Source organism: Pelodiscus sinensis, chromosome 6, assembly GCF_052426305.1.
Source record: "Pelodiscus sinensis isolate ZL-2025 chromosome 6, ASM5242630v1, whole genome shotgun sequence".
NCBI lineage: Eukaryota > Metazoa > Chordata > Testudines > Trionychidae > Pelodiscus > Pelodiscus sinensis.
The window spans coordinates 16,332,650-16,349,994 of record NC_143057.1 but is presented as its reverse complement, the minus strand read 5'-3'; the positions used below and the strand labels follow the sequence as shown (position 1 = coordinate 16,349,994).

The 17,345-nt window shown below is 42.1% G+C and overlaps 1 protein-coding gene across 5 annotated transcripts in view; it reads left to right on the top strand.

The window, feature by feature from the left end:
- IFT74 (intraflagellar transport 74) overlaps window positions 1–17,102 on the top strand; it is a 122,053-nt gene extending 104,951 nt beyond the window's left edge. For all 5 annotated transcript variants that reach the window (XM_006127246.5, XM_006127245.5, XM_075931462.2 and 2 more), the window contains 2 exons: window positions 6,260–6,320; window positions 16,293–17,102. In XM_006127246.5, the coding sequence (XP_006127308.2) occupies window positions 6,260–6,320; window positions 16,293–16,408 (177 nt within the window). In that variant the 3' untranslated portion in view covers window positions 16,409–17,102. The remainder of the gene's footprint in view (window positions 1–6,259; window positions 6,321–16,292) is intronic.
- The last annotated feature ends 243 nt before the right edge of the window (window positions 17,103–17,345 follow it).

The window sequence follows — 17,345 nt, the reverse complement described above, 5'->3', positions numbered from 1 at the left end:
AGGATACCAGGACCACACTGCAAACATTGGGGATGTACACGCCCCCATGTAGACACAGGCGCTATACCCCTCAAAGAAGGTATGATCAACCGTACTTCCGACAACAGCAACAGCATTGCACTTTCGACCAGCTGCGCATGAAACAGCATCCTCAATGCAGACGCAAGCACACCACCCATACATCCACTCAGGCAGCCCCCAGACAACAAATTTGACTCCTCAATCAAGGGCACTCAAACATTACACGTTGTCGACCCACAACACCAAGGGTTTCATATTTTCCATCACTGCCTGTGGCCATTTTATTGCCAATGGGCCGGGATTACTTCAGACCATTGGGTGTTGGAGATTGTATCGCAAGGCTTCACCATCCCTTTCCAAGCTCTTCCTCCTTCCTCCCCACCCACCCTGTCCTTCTTCAGGGACCTCTTCTCATGAGGACTTACTTGAAACAGGAGGTCCATCGCTTTTTGCATATCGCCACTGTGGAGAGGGTACTGACAGCGTTCACGGGAAAAGGGTTTTATTCTCACTATTTCCTCAAAGAGAAAAATACAGGAGGCTGGAAACCAATACTCGACCTTCGCAGGCTCAGTCTCTTATCTACGGAAAAAATGATTCAAGATGGTGACCCTAGCTACTATAATTCCTTCTTTAGACAACGGAGATTGGTTTGCGGCCCTCGACCTGCAGGATGCTTACTTCCACATCACCATTCATCCAGCGCACAGACACTTCCTGCTCTTCACAGTTGCCAATGAGCATTTCCAATATCGAGTCCTACCCTTCGGACTTGCATCTGCCCCCAGGGTAGTCTCAAAAATCCTGGTGGTAGTGGCAGCCCACCTGCGTTGGCAGGAAGCTATAATCTTTCCCTACTTAAATGACTGCCTCATAAAGGAAAGTAATAGAGATGTAGTCGTGTTTTAGTCTTTAAAGTGCTGCATAGTCCTGTCTTTTGCTTCAAAAGGGGGCATTCATACATCGAAACAAGCCACATGGTCACAATAGTGAGACAGACTTTTGACTTACTTGGAGTAATCATAAACAAACAGAAGTCTACCATCAGGCCATCTCAAACTCTGAACTTTATAGATGCCCGTGTAGACTCTGCTTCGGCATGGGCCTACCTGCCCATGGAACGGTTCTAGACCATGCAAGACCTATTGCACGTCCTACTGCATGCCCCAACTGTTTCGGTTCTCTCCTGTTCGCAAGTAATAGGTCATATGGCCGCTACCACCCTTGTGGTCAGCCACACACGACTGCATTTTCACTGCCTACAACACTGGCTGGCAACAGCATATGTCCCCACAAGACACACTATTCACAAGCTTGTGAACTCTCCGGCCCACATCTGCATGTCCTTTTTATGGTGGACCAAACCACACAACCTCCTTCTGGGCGTACCCTTCCACCGACCTCAACTATCAAAGCAGATAACTATAGATGCCTCCCTTACAGGCTAGGGTGCCCACATAAACGGTATGACGGTGCAAGGCCGCTGGTCCACTTCGGAGGCGGCCCTACATATAAGTCTCCTTGAACTCAGAGCAGTTTGCAATGCTTGCTTCTACTTTCAGAACTACATATCCAACACAATCGTCAGAATTCTTACCGACAATATTGCAACTGTTTTATGTGAATTGCCATGGTGGTGCTCAGTCCTGATCACTCTGCACAAATGGAACTGGTGCACCTGCCACAACATCATACTAGTAGTGTCTTACTTATCTGGTACCAGCAACACCATAACGGATTCGTTGAGCAGACGTTTTCCCCATGACCACAAGTGGGAAATACGCAGCAACACTCTGTACAGGGTCTTCCATCATTGGGGGTTTCCATCAATAGATCACTTTGCCACACACAAGAATGCAAAATGTCAACTTTATTGTTCCAGGGTCGACATCAGTCAAGTGTCCTTGGGGGGGGATGCCTTTCTCCGCCACTGGAGGAACTCTCTATTCTACATGTTCCTCCCAGTCATATTAATAACCAGGGTCTTTGAGAAGATCAAGGCTGATGGAGCCAAGGCCATACTCATAGCCCCTTCCTGGCCACGTCACTCATGGTATCCCTTCCTCCATCGAATGTCTCTGCAACATTCATACGCTTTGTCTCTATCAGGCCTGCTCACTCAGAACAATGGCTCTCTCGTTCATCTGAACCCCGAGTCGTTACACCTGACCGCCTGGTTTCTATCTGGTTCAACGAAGCCGAGAATCTATGTTCGGAACAGGTGAAGCAGGTGCTAATTCACAGTAGGAGAAAAGCTACCAGAACTATTTACATGGAAAAATGGCACAGATTTTCAACTTGGTGCTCGGGCAACCATATTGATCCATTCACGTTGAGGCTACATCATATTCTCGACTATGATCTCCATCTCAAACAGTCAGGCCTGTCGGTCGGGTCACTATGGGTGCATCTTGCGGCAATTATGGCCTTCCACAGCTCGATAGATGGCACATTGGCGTTGGCCCATCCAATGACAAAAAGGTTTCTAAAAGGGCTCTCAAAACTCAATACCCCTCACAGGCTTCCACCTCCAAGTTGGAACTTAGACTTGGTGCTGGACACCTTCACACGTTCCCCTTTTGAGCCTCTGGCTACCATCCCACTCGATAGGCTTACACTTAAATTGGTATTTTTGTTAGCCGTAACTTCAGCTCGTAGGGTCAGTGAGCAGGCAGCTCTTATGTCTGAACCACCGTACACAGGTTCACCGCAGAATCAGTGTCGTTACTTCCCACCCAGCGTTTATCCCTAAAGTCTCTACGGACTTTCATATTAACAAGCCAATTGTCCTTCCAACTTTCTATCCCAAACAACATCAGTCACACCATGAGGCATCTCTGTACGCCCTCGATGTCTGTCGAGCATTAGGCTTTTACATTGAAAGGACACGCAGCTGGCGGAAAACCAACTGCTTATTAATTTCCCTCGCTGAATAATCTAGAGGTCAAGCACTATCTTCCCAACGCATTGCTAGACATAGTTTCATGTATCACCACATGATGTTCTATTCACAACAAAATACTACCTTCCCAACCAAAGGCTCATTCCACTAGAGCGATAGCCACATCTACTGCCTTCCTACGAGGAGTACCCCTCCACGATATTTGTCGAGCAGCCACATGGTCTTCCAGCACTATGTTCATGAAGCACTATGCAATTGTACAGCACCTTGTGACAGACTCCTCTGTACCCCCTGCTGTTCTTTCAGGCCAGAACAGACCATGATTCCACCAAGGCTGGATACGGCTCTGGAGTTACCTACAGTGGAGCACCCACGGGGACACTTCTTGAAGAAGTTGTTACTCAGCTTGGTGCAATAACTATGGTTCTTTGAGATGTTCCCCCATGGGGAGTAACTTCTATGTTTTGTAGGTAGGCAACATTTAAAATGTGATGATGATCAGAAACATCACTAAAAAAAGAACTGTTTTACTCAGTAGATATTCTCTTCACCTGTAGTTACTCACAATTTATTATTCTGTTTTCTTCTGCTAGCTTTGTAGAGCCAATTCAGATACAGGAGACAGTTGTAAATGGATTCCCTCTCTTTCCGGCATTCCAAATAGAGATTTTTATTTGGCACAAATATTGGATCAAATCCTATCGTTCTTATTTAGGTCTTGCCTGAGTGAATAACAGTATTAAAAATACTGTAATTAAAGCCAAATTTGAAACCAGTATTATAAACAGAAAAGGATAGTGCATTAAAATAGTTTACATTTCTTAAATGTTCTCATGTCTTTTTGGTTCTTTTGGAGTGTGGTGTTCCTGCCTTCGCAGAGTACTCTGAAATTAGAGACATACAATGTTATTTTTTTTAAGTCTTGTGATTCTTCTGATTTATGTTTCAGTGCAATATTGTATGTATAGGTATCATAACTGGCATTTACCTTCTGACTTAAAACCTAATAAATACAGGCATAACTATCACTTGTGGGTCATTCTCATTTAAGGATTATTATCTATATACTAGGCTGAATAAGCTCAAATGTTGAGTAGAATAAAATAGGGTTATTACTGTGTTCAGAAGAATGTTTTAAACTATCAGCATAATCATTCAGAATTTGTGAAACATTGTTTTTAAATTAAAGCGAAAAACTACTGAAACCAAACTGGCAAAAGGTAATATTTTTGGTTTTAAATACAGTTGGTAAATCCTTTTTTCCCCTCCTCTCCTAACTCTTTTCTTTCTTTTTTTATTTTTCCTTTCCCTTCCTACAGATCAGCAAAGCTTGTCTCACTCAAAATAACTTTCATTTTTATTTACAGTGTTTCAAAAGTGAATCAGGAAGGAAGAGGCTTTTAAGTTCTCCACCAACTTGGAGTCTTCCAATATACATAAAAATAGATTACTATTATTTTGGCACCAAGCGCTTAGTGATTATAGAGATGAGAGGAAGAAGGAAAATGGATTGGCTTTAGGAAATTGAGGGGGAGGATGGGAACTGATTTCTTTTCCAGCTACATTCTTACTGTGTTTTCGGGTTGTTCGGTTTTTTCTTTTTCATTTCCTTATACATTTTGGATTTTTTCCTATTTTAGCTTCAGGGAGTAAGAAGCTGAGGTATCATCTTTATTCTGATGAATTTGTATACTCAGAACTTAAATTGTTTCCCAACAATAGAGTTATTTGAATACATTAAATAGAAGTAACTATTCAATTATTATGCAAATCTACAAATTCTGTCTAGTCCCTGCCAACTAGTCAGAGCACTGGGCAATATTAAAACTGAGCCACGTCACTACTACTAGTCCTGGCTGCTGTTGAATAAGGCTACTGATCTTGTCCATACTGATTATGTAATTTGCCCACTTGCAACCAGTCAGAGTTCAGACAGCTGTTGAGATAAAAATGTGCAGCTGTCAATAACTATACACAGCATCCCTGCAGTCTGATTAGCTGCAACTCTTCTATTTCAGCATTTTATAATAGTGCTTATGTTCTCTTCTATAAATAAGAATTTCTCCTTCAACATAATTAGTATATTCAAAAAAGGAATTGGCTTGAGGGAAAGTAAGATCCAAAGGTAGCTGATTATCCATTTTGCCAGTCTGTAAAGCTATTTATGTACAGTATACATCCTGTTTAGACGGGCTTTGTATGACTTGAAAGCTTATCCTTGATAAGATTGGAAACAGTAGCTTTAAAAGTGTTATACTATGTGGAGTGCAGTATACAAGAAGCTATATTAAAAGTGCTGATAATTTTTTTCAATCTCTTTTCTACAATATTTAAATTCAATTCCCTTTATCAGGTATATTGCATTTAGCAGCAACCATCATGGATGTAATATGTAATCGATCACAAATATCTTATTTTATAACTTACACAAACAGAATTTATGTATGAATCCTTTGAACTAGGGATAAAAAGGATGTGGTATATGGAAAGATTTTTCATTATAAAGATAATTTTGATATTGGATTGGGAAAGCTGTAACACAGCATCTATTCTCAGTCATTAAGCTTAAGAACTGATTTTGATCTTCAGACATGTCAATAGTGGTAGCTTTCCTTTTAACACTTGGTTTAAGAATGATGATTTTTCAACCTTTATTTTTAAAAATACCATTAAAAGGGTCTGTATATCATGAAATTAAAAATCTTGAACAGTAGCATCAGAAAAACAATTTAATATAAAATTGAATGGAGAGATATAATAATAATATACCCACATTAGCTTCCTGTTGATGCTGAAAGTATTGAAGAAGTGCCAACATATAACCCACAGTCTTACAATCTTCTCGCTACAGCTCTGCTCTTATCACAGCTTCTGGCATCGGACAGGAAACTCAGCTATGGAAATAAGGAAGTTTCTTCTGTACTGCTGTTGGGTCCGAGACAGTGTCAGGATATATTGTATCAGTGCTGTTTTTGTGAACATATCTTTCAGTGATATGAAAATATAAGAATTCTTATCTTTCTCCTATGTTCATCTCAAATAATCATCCAGTTTTTCATACTCCATGCCAGTAATATTGATTATTTTCATTTTTGTGTAAACAGTGGAACAGCAGCTAGATCAGGGCTAGATTTACCTACATATTTATATTATGGGATATTTTAAAAATCCTTTCCAATTGCTTATCTTCTGATTTTCTTGTGTTGTCACCATGATCTTATCAGTTTGATAGAATGTAAGATATAGATAAGACAGCTTGGGGAACTTTTTCATATAAATGGATATACATCTTTTTTTCATTATTGGCTGTTCATAATATTTTCTTTGTGTTTTCAGCTTACAAATTTGGAAAGGAAGTGGCAGCACCACGAGCAAAATAACTTTGTGATGAAAGAATGTATCCTTTTTTTTAGATAATTATGAAAATTAATACAAGCTAGTAGTTGACTAACGAAGGCTTTTCCTCCCAAAAGCCAAGTCAGTCAGGACATTTTTACAGGGTGGGAGAAGAAGGATAATGGGAACTTACAAATGTTTGTTTGATATACAATGAAACTGCAGCTCATTAGGCAACCTCCAGTATTAAGCATCTCCTTATAGTATTGCAAGCTTCCGGTATTGACTTCATGACCGAAAAACAAGCTACACAAGGCACATTCTTTCTCCTGTTCTCTTGAGTTTATCCTAGGGCATACTTTTGACTTGTAGATTTTCTTCCGTTATTATATTTTGATTTTCAGCAAAGGCAATGATTTTTTTAAAAAAATCCATATAGTTCCATTACTATGCATGATATTTTACAATATATAAAATACAGCAAACAAATTTTTGTCTCATTAAACACAATGGAAGTTGTTTGTGAGGACAGAATTGGACCCCCACATATTGAAATGAAACTTTTCAAAAGCTAGTAGTGATGACATTTTCAAAGAACATTCATTGCAAAGTGCAGTCATAGAATAGTTCTAGATAGGTTTTCAAACTAACAAAAGCATAGACATTCTAGATGAGAGTACATTTTGTTCTTAACTAGCACCAATGTCCTTGGCTATTGCAGATATCTAAACAGTACATAATCTCACATTAATTTTCTTATCCAGGAACTATAAAGTTACTGAAGTAAACTCTCTTCTTATAAAAATGACCTAAAAACAGTAGCATTGAAGAATCAAATATACAGTGACTAGCCACAGGACTAGTTGTTGTTTTTAAAGTTACAGACTAACTTGGCGACCCCTCTGAGACTATACCTAACAGTTAATAGACGTTGCAAAGCTGTTATATCATTACAGCTAAAAATATCTTAGATAGAAACTTCATTACCAGATCAGGCCAATGGTTATCTACTTCAGTATCCTGTCTCAGAAGGTGCTTTCAGGAGACAGCACAAAAAGATCTGTAATGAAAAATTATGTAGTAACTTACCCACAATCAGTTAGGGCAGTGGATTCCCAACCTTTTATTATACCAGGGACCAGCAAACCCATTCACAAACTTTTGGGAGACCGGTAACATTTTATTTGCATATTTGCACATTCATATATGCAAAGAAATGTTACTGGTCCCACCAAAAGGCCCGGTCCTCTGAGCCCCTCTCAGTGCCAGCCCTAATCCCTAGAGCTCCTTACCCCGCCACTACCCCCCAGTGCCAGCCACTGACCCCAGAGTCACCTGCATCCTAACACCCCCCCCGTGCCAGCCTCCTGCCCTCAGGGCCCCCCAATGCCAGTTCCCCATCCCAAATGCCTCAGTGCCAGCCCCCTACCACCAGATCCCACCAGTGCCAGCCTCCTGTTTCCAGAGGCCCAATGCCCCAGAGTTTTCCCAATGCCAGTCCCCAATATTAGCCCCATTCCTAGAGCCCCCCCCCCCAGTGCCAGCTCCCCAACCTGGACTCCCCAGTGCCCCTCAGTGTGAGCCCTCCACTCCAAGAGCCCCCCGTCTCTAGTTCCATTCCCAGAGCCTTTCCCACCCCCCTCACCTAGCCCTGCGCTGCCTCCCAGTCACCAGCTGAGCACTGCTGCCCCGATCACAGTTGGTCTAAGGCTGCCATGCTGGGCTCTGAACGGCGTTCCCACCATGCAGCAAAGCTCTCTTCCATGTTTCAGTCAGCGCTGATTGGCTGAGAGGCAGGGCAGGACATGCCTTCCAAGCAGTTGCAGAGGGAGGGGAGGCGCTGGGTGGTGTATCCCAGCCCCAGCCCCCAGAGTTGCTGCAGCCCGGCAGCCAGAGGTCTATGGCCTGTTGACTGGCAGTTGGGAACTACTGAGTTAGGGTATGTCTACACTGGAAATGCTACAGCTCAAGCAGCACTGCTATAACACTGTAGTGTAGTTTTTCTCTACATGCTGTCCCTGGTGGTTCTCCATTTCACTTGTCAGTGCTTCTCAGCAACGCTGTTCAGAGATTTTTGGTAGCAGTAACTATTTGGGGGACACTTTCAGGGTAGCAGTCTTGTGGTGCAGTTGGCAATTAATTCAGCACATCCTAACCTGCTCTGTTCCTTTTCAGATGCAGATGGAGCTTCAATGACCATGTCCCAAAATCGCTTAGGGTGCGTCTAAACTACACCCTTCTGTCGGCAGAGGGATGTAAATGAAGCACTTTGAAAGCGCAAATGAAGCGGGGATTTAAATATCCCGCACTTCATTTGCATAATCGCGTCATGGCACTGTTTTGAACAAGCGCCATTTCGAAACTGAAACCGCAGTTTAGACGCTTTTTTTTCGACAACAGGGTGCCTTTTCAAAAGATCCTGTACTTTCCATCTTTCGAAAAGGCACCCCCTTGTTGAAAAACTTCTAAACTGTGGTTTCAGTTTTGAAATGGCGCTTGTTCAAAACAGTGCCATGACACGATTATGCAAATGAAGCGCAGGATATTTAAATCCCCGCTGCATTTGCATTTTTGACGTGCTTCATTTACATCCCTCTGCTGACAGAGGGGTGTAGTTTAGATGTAGCCATAGAAAAATAGGTAAGCTAGCCCTCAATAGTTAGTCTTTGTGGAGCTAGGTTTCTGTTTCTTTTTCTTCTTGCCAGTTAAAATTTGAAAAAAAAAAAAAAAACACACACACACACACACACACACACACACACACCTACCTCTAGTGGTTTCCCCATTGTTTCCTTTAGTTGTCCCAAAACCAAAATTGGAATCTGAAAATGCCAGCCTTGCCTGTGTTTAAAAGATGCCCTTCTTGTAAGGACACAATATGTATCTCTGATGGACAATCACAGCATGTCCACTGCTTCGGAGAGGAGCACATTCCTCAGAAAAGCTCCCACTTCAGCAATCATCCTACCCCTTCTCGCACTATTGCAGATGGCTCAAAACAATTTCAAGAGTTAGTCAGATAGATAGCACAAAGCTAGAACATATAGCTAGAAGAGGTGACTGAAAACTAACATCAGCTCCTCAAAATACTACATTCAGAATCCTCGACTAAGATTGTGCTACCAATTAATAGTGCCCCAATGGAATTAGTATGGCAAACGCAAGCAACCATACCTCCGACATACAAAAGAGCAGACAGGAAGTGCCAGGTGCCCAACAAGGATATGGACTTACTATTTTCACACTTTCAGCCAAACTCCTTGGTGGTAGAGATGGTGAACCAACAGGGGAAACAATCCCATTATAAATCCACACCACAGGACAAGGACTCTCAGAAATTGGATTTGTTTGGGTGAAAAGTACTCATCAACAGTCCTCTAATTCCACATGGCCAACTACACAGCAGTACTAGCAAAATACGGCCATAATCATTATAAAAGCTCAGTGAATTCGTAGCAGACTTTCAGAAAGATTGAAGACATCCATTCCAAACTGCCATAATTGAAGGTCAGCTCATGGTGAAGATGGTTTTACAAGTGTCTTTTGACATGACAGACACAGTCACTCATACAACAGCTACAGTGATAGTTATGAAGAGGGCCCCGATGCTACAATCCTGGGATTTCAAAGGACCTCTAGATTGAACTCTGGGCATCTATATGCTCCCTAGCAGGCATATAATACCAAACTTGCCAACACCATAGAGAGAACTGAACAGTGATAACAGAAGCCTTTTGATAATCAAAAACAAAGGCACAGACCACAGAGACATTGCCTTGGCCCAGGGCTACTCAACTTTGGAAGCCCAGGGGGCCACAATGATACTCACAGCACATGCTAAGGGCATCAGCTTAAGTGTGGTTGCATATACATGCGAATATATATGCAAATATCTTCTTTCACACCAACGGGCATGAATACAAAGCACTTCCCACAATGCCCCAGTGCTCCAGGCACCTCCTGCCTGGGGGCTAGAAACTGTTCCAGCCATCCAGTCCATTTGCATCTTTCAGTGCTCACCCCGCCTGGGAGACACCTCACCATTGTGGAGCTTGTTCCCAGTTAGGGTCATATTCAAAGGATCCAACCCTCGGGCCATGTTTTGAGTCCTGCGTAAACCCAAATTGCACTGTGGGCTGCAAAAAAAATGGGCCATGGGCTGCCCACGGGCCACATGTCGAGTAGCCCTGCCTTAGCCAATCAAACTGCAATGTCACTAGCACCTACAAATAAGTTCCAATTTTGAAGCATTGGTCAAACATTGAAGCATCTTGAAGGGTGAATTTATGGTGCCCATTGGTTCACCACCTCCACCATAAAGGAGTTTGGCTGAGGCTGTCAAAAAAGGAAATCCATACCCTTGTCGGACATGTAATATCAATCACTGGGGCCAATTGAACAAATAACCCAAGTTTTTGGTTAATGACACCGACCATTTTACCATACATGGGCCACCATCACCACAAATCACTGGGTTTTTGAGTTCATTCAAGGTGGTTTTACCACCCCTTTACCTTCATCCCACCTACCCATCTCCTTTCTCCATCCGTCTTCATGGACCCTTCTCATGAGCCCCTATAAAGTCAAGAAGTAGACCACCTGTTATTAGGGGTCATGGAATAAGATCCCAACACCACACAGAGGGAAGGGGGTTTACTCACATTATTTCCTGACTCAGAATAACAGCGGAAGTTAGAGACTTGTAGTAGATCTCAGAAAATAAATTTGCCCCACCATTTTCATAGTAAAACATGCCTAACTACACCTACTCTGCTTTCAAGGATAGCTAAACTGGGTATATATTCCAAGAAAGCACAGTCCAGAAAAAAAAAGACTCAAATCAATCCCGGGGGTCCTCCATTCACTACAGTGGTGGACAAACCTAATAAACATGTGCTCGGGCATCACATTTTAGCATGATCCATCATCAATATATATCACAACAAATGTCTCACTGATCAGATGGGGAGCTCACCTAAGCCAACACGTAACTCAAGCCAAGTGGTCCCTGATGGAAATAACTTACACACCAATCCACTCAAATTATGCACAGGCTTCCATTCATACCTACATCTTCTTCCTATTATACGAGGCAAAACTATAAGGATCCTGACAGACAACTTTGAATGTATGTTTTATATAAACTGGTCAGGTGGGATATGTTCCCATTCGTTATGTCCGGACGCCTTAAAACTATGGAACTGATGCATAATATACAACATCTCTATTGCAGCAGCATACTTCCCAGGCCAACTGAACCTGATGGTAGACACATTAAACAGACAGTTTTTCCAAGAAAACAAATGGAAACTGAATGATGAAGCAGCACAACACATACTTCACATGTGGGGATCACCCAACATAGATTTGTTCATGACATCAGTAAACAAGAAATGCCCAAATTTGCTCACAAGCAGGACTCAGTTTTAAAATCCCTAGAGGGATGCTTTTCTCCTATATATATTCCCACCTTTCCAGAATGATAAACAAAATATGAACAGAGTCAAAATAGTATTAATAGTGCCAGGCGCCTCAAACCATTCACTCTCCCTTGCCTATATAATCTTCTGTCTCAGGCCAATAGTCAGCTCTTCCATCTGGATCAGGAGAGACTTCACCTATAGGCAGGCTCCTTCATGGCTCCACCCCAATGAACTAACATGCTCAGAATAAGTAAAACACGTATTCATAAACAGCAGGAAACACACCATAGACCCTATCTACCTCTAAAACTGGAAAAGAGTCCTATGGTCTGGGAGCCAGCAGCCTTGCCAGGCCCTAGGGTAAGGTGAAGGAGGCCAGCTCTGCACTCTTGGGAGAGGCAGGGCTGGGGGCAGCCAGACCTCAGCACCACCTGGACTGTAGTGTCCCCCTCCTCTCCTTGGTACTGCCCAGAGTATGCTGCCCAGTGCTCAAGTTGTGATTTAAAGGGCCCAAGGCTTCAGGTACCATCCCTGCTGAAATGCAGCAGTCCTGGGCCCTTTTGAATCATTGGGCTTTGGTGCAGTTGCCCTCTTCCTCCCACTCCTGCCTGTGGTGTTAAAACAAACAGATAAAGTAATTTTTCATTTAACACTATAGATATGTTTCAGAAAATGATGGTGTTAAGTGAAAACGTGTTTTGCGGGGTCAGTTTTCCCATTGAAAATAATGGAAAAGGTGGAGGTTGCGTTTCAAGCAGTGGTGTCTGTTGGGACCGAGACACAAGGTTCGGGGAGAAAGGGGACTGGGTTACAGCAGGGAGGGGAGGAAAGGGGAGGAGGATTGGGTTGGGAGTATGCCCCTTTGATGGGTCTGCTGGGACCCACACTGCGTCCGGTGAGGGGGGGTTGCCAGGGAATGGCACGGCAAGTGGCGAACTCTCGGCCACTTTGCAGGGAGGCGGGGGAAGCCCCACGCAGCCGCCGGCAATGGGCCGACGGGGGAAATCGTGTTATTCTGGGGATGGTCATGTAATTCAAAAAACGTTCCCAAAAATACCCGTGCTATCATGAAAACGTGTTAAGCGGGCACGTGTTAAATGAGGAATTACTGTAGTTGCAAGTTGAGCACCATTTCCACTAATGATAGAATATTTATTATTCCTAAAGACCTGAGGCCTTGCTACAGAGCTCTCTTACACGTCTACACAGCAGGGCTAAAGCTGAAATAAGCTACACAACTTGAGCTATGTCAATTGTGTAGCTTAAGTCGAAATACCTTATTTCAGCTTTTGGTGCTGTCAACACAGCAGGAAGTCCAAGTTAGAGCACTCTTCCTCCAACTTCCCTTACTCCTCATAAAATAAGGGTTACAGGAGTCGGAGTAAGAAGTCCTCCAGCTCAACATTATTTTGACACTGTCAAAATAACTGCTGGTAGTGTAGAAACAGACTATGTTATTTTGGAATAATGTCAGTTAACACTATGTAGACGTGCCCTTAGAGTTCACCTTGAAGCCAGCACAGCTTTCTGTCAACTCAAATACATGTGACATCCAAGAACCCAGGTGGGACATAAATCTGGTTCTCAAAAGTCTAACCTGATCCCCTTTCGAAACCTTAGCCCCATGCTCATTATTTCACTTATCTATGAAAGTGGCATTTCTGGTCACCATTACATCAGCTCAGAGAGTTAATGAGCTCTTATGATTCACCCCCTATACACAATATTCTTTGGCTTCGTCTGCACTGGCACCCTTTTCCGGAAATGCTTAAAACGGAACAGTTTTCCATAATAAGTATTTCCGGAAAAAGCGCGTCTACATTGGCAGGATGCTTTTCCGGAAAAGCACTTTTTCCGGAAAAGCGTCCGTGGCCAATGTAGACGCGCTTTTCCGGAAAAAAGCCCCGATCGTCATTTTCACGATTGGGGCTTTTTTGCGGAAAAGACTACTGTGCTGTCTACATTGGCCCTTTTCCGGAACAGTTTTTCCGGAAAAGGACTTTTGCCCGAACGGGAGCAGCATAGTTTTTCCAGAAAAACTCTGACAATTTTACAGTAGATCATCATTGCTTTTCCGGAAAAGCAAGCAGCCAATGTAGACAGTTGGCAAGTTATTCCGGAAAAGCAGCTGCTTTTCCAGAATAAGTGACCCAGTGTAGACACAGCCTTTGAGGATAAAGTCACACTTAGAACACATCCTGTTGCAACCAATTCACTCTCTCACCTATATTCCTCCTAAAACCACACAATAATACTCAAGAAGTGATCCTGCACATATTAGATTTCAGTCCTAAACAGACCGAAACATGTATGTAAATCTTCTAGACTCTTTGGGTTGACAACAGAATGACTAAAAGGTTCTGCTATATCGACTTCAGGATTATTCAAATGGATATCCAGCTGTATCCATACAAGCTATGCACTTGTAACATGATACCCCGTCCAAGCATCAGAGCCCACTCAACAAGAACTGTAACTACCTCCATAGCATTTTTACACAATGTTCCAATTCTCAACAGTTGTAGGGTGGCCAGCTGGGCCTCTAAATACACATTGAAGAACTACTATGAAATCACTACTGGTTCTAGCTTGCATACACAACTAGGCCTCACTGTGTTAACTTCAGCAAAGAACTCCATTCCGAAGTTCCTTCCATCCTCACGAGGGTACTAGTCTACATTCACCTGAAATGGAGCACCCATGGGGACAGCACTTGAAGAAGAGGTTACTCACCTAGTGCAGTAACTGAAGTTCTTCGAGATGTGTAACCTTCTGATACTACAGCAATGGAAGGGGTTCTTCCATTGTTGTAATAAATCCAGTTCTCTGAGAGGTGGTAAATAAGTTAATGGAAGAGTTCTTCTGTCACCCTAGTTGGCCTATACTTAGGCTGATCTAATTCTATTGTACAAGGCATGACATTTTTCACAGCCCTGAAGAACATAGGTAGGCCAATCTAACTTTGTAGTGTGACCAGCCCTTTATAGTTGACTTATGCCCCATTGCATGAGTTTATATCCCTTTTATCTATTGTGACAGTTCTCTTTAATAATCTAAGTGTCTAGTCCTTTTATGTAATTTCTTCTAAGATGATGATCACAATTACTCTTGGGGACACTGAATACCACAAATTGATTGTAATATTTTTTTAAATTCTTACCAGTTCCAAATTATGTGGAAAAAACTGTGATTACCATTAAATCTAATTAAAAGAAAACAAACCTGACATTCATTAAAATATGAACCTCAGTGAACCCTGTGATTGTTTTCTGTTCTTGCATGCAATCAGTAAAGGGTTAGTTTTCAAATAAAGTCTGATTCTCCTTCATATACAAGAATTAAGCATTCTTACTGATGACATTACCACTGCAGACACCTGTGAGATTGTGCCCTACCACATGATAATGGGACCTATTTTTGTTTGTCCCTATGCTTCCTGTTATTCTTAGGGTAGAACCAAGAAACTCCCAAACTCAAAGCAATGTGCCTACTCTGCTCATGGGCAAAGGATCTAAGTTATGACCTCCTATACTGGCAAGTGAGAACTCCTGCTGATGGGCTCAGACCCAGAAGAGCCTCTCAGAAGCATATGGCTGGGTCATTTCTGATCAGATCCTGGGACTTCTTAGGCTAAGACCCAGAAGAACCTCCTGGCATTTTGTTTTGGGTTTGGGATCCTTTCCTCCACTGGAATATTTTTTCAAGACAAGACATTTTAGACCCTGATCTCTTTAACGATCTCCCATTGAAGAAAGAATCTCACTATCAGGAAAAGTCCAAAGACACTTTTTAAAAAAACAACAAATCCCTAACTATAACCTTATTGCTATAAACTATGTCTAAGACAGTATACTAAGTGTCCAAGCATGGATCCCGAACAAAGAGGGATTGAGTGTCATGTCTGCTGAGCCTGACTGAAAAAGAAGGGACAGTTGTCAGGATAGGGGTTTTTATGTCCTTAGTTCTAGAATGCTGCCATGCAGGAACATACTCTTTCACAACAGTGTACTACGTTGAAATGGATTGATTTCATTTCTCCCAGTGTGGACCTGCAGAAGCAATAGATATAGAGAACAAAGGGCTATGTAGACATCCAGGCTTGAACTGAAAGGATGGAGAGAGATGGGTTCAGAGCTTTCCAACTTGAGCTGCGTTGTCTACACAGCTGGGTTAGCACCACAGTGTGAGCCCAAGTCAGTCGTCCTGGGCGTTAAGACTTGCTGCCTCTCACTGTGTTAAATGCACCCTAACTAGTTCATGTGGCCAATTCTGGCACACACTGAAAGTCCTCTAGTGTGCTTTAATGAAGTAATGTTTGAAACACTAGAGCCTTGAGGCTGCTCGTTGCATAAATGTACCCTCAATGCTCAGTATACTAGCAGGCACTGGAGTTTATACTCCTCTGGTATGACTAACACACCTCATAAACAAGTCTTTAGTGTGATACAATGGAAAACCTGTTGAAATGGTGTAGTTCTCGCTAGATAAAATTAGTGCTTTTTCATCTGCAAGCCTTGACAAGTTTTTTAGAAGACCTCTTATCTAATTTCCTTATGATCTCTAATTTAGTATTTTTCTTCGCAGCTAAGTTCCTTAACTCTTTTAATTAGTCATTGCAACAAAAAGTCAGGAAAGTGACTACCAGCCAATAATGAAGAATGTGAGTAAGCAGATTGCAGAATATAACAAAACTCTCATAGAGTCTTTACAGAACACCAGGAACTGAACCCAGGCACTTCCTTCCTGCTCCAGTGGCCCAACAATAGGTGTGCACAAGCACAGAAGAAACCTGGACTGCTGAGCTAAAAGCTAACAGTAGCACAGTAGGTGCATTTAAAAAAACCTCTTCCAGTTACAGACAGATGAGTTTTCCACAGTTGTCTTTATTTTAAATATAGTGAATATCCCTGAAAGCTTTAAAGCCAGAGGGGATATTCGAAGGGAGCCTACTGGATACACACTCTGGATATGAAAATATAGTTTGCTCTACATAGTTAACTATTTGGGCCCCAATCCTGCAGTTCTTACTCAAGCAAAAATGATTTGGGCTCAGTACAGTATTCCTCTCAGGCAATACTGAGTCAGGACTGAACATCTGGTCCTTTGTTGTTGGTAAACAATTATCTTAAACCTTATTAAAATAGATAGATAAGATCATCAGCTGATGTGAATCAGCATAGCTCTCTCATAGCACCAGAGTATACAGTCCAGTGTCTCTTCTGATCAGAAGCTCTTTTTATATAAAAACTTTCAGAGCAGGAAAACAAATGTAGGACTAACAGTAAGAAGGTTCTTTCAGTGTATTTTATTTTTTGTAAAGGACAATATAATAACAGGAGATTCTAATAAAACGTAAAGGTTTTTCTCCATCCTGATTGTGTAGTTTTATGTTTTTCACCAATAAAGAAATTAAAAGGAAAGTTATTCATAATTCTTTTTCTGAAGATATCCTCTTGTAGCGTTCTGTCTCAAGTTTCATGCTCCCATATGTCACAGAAACAAGCAGGGCAAATGTGATCAGAAGAATTTGTAAAAATTCTAAATGGTAAAAATTCTATGTGGCTATGTCAATGTCAGTACTTTTTGAATCCTGCTTATACTTTTTTTTTTTTTTTTTTTATATTCTCTATGGTTTGGACTGAAGGCATTCCAGGGACTCAAAG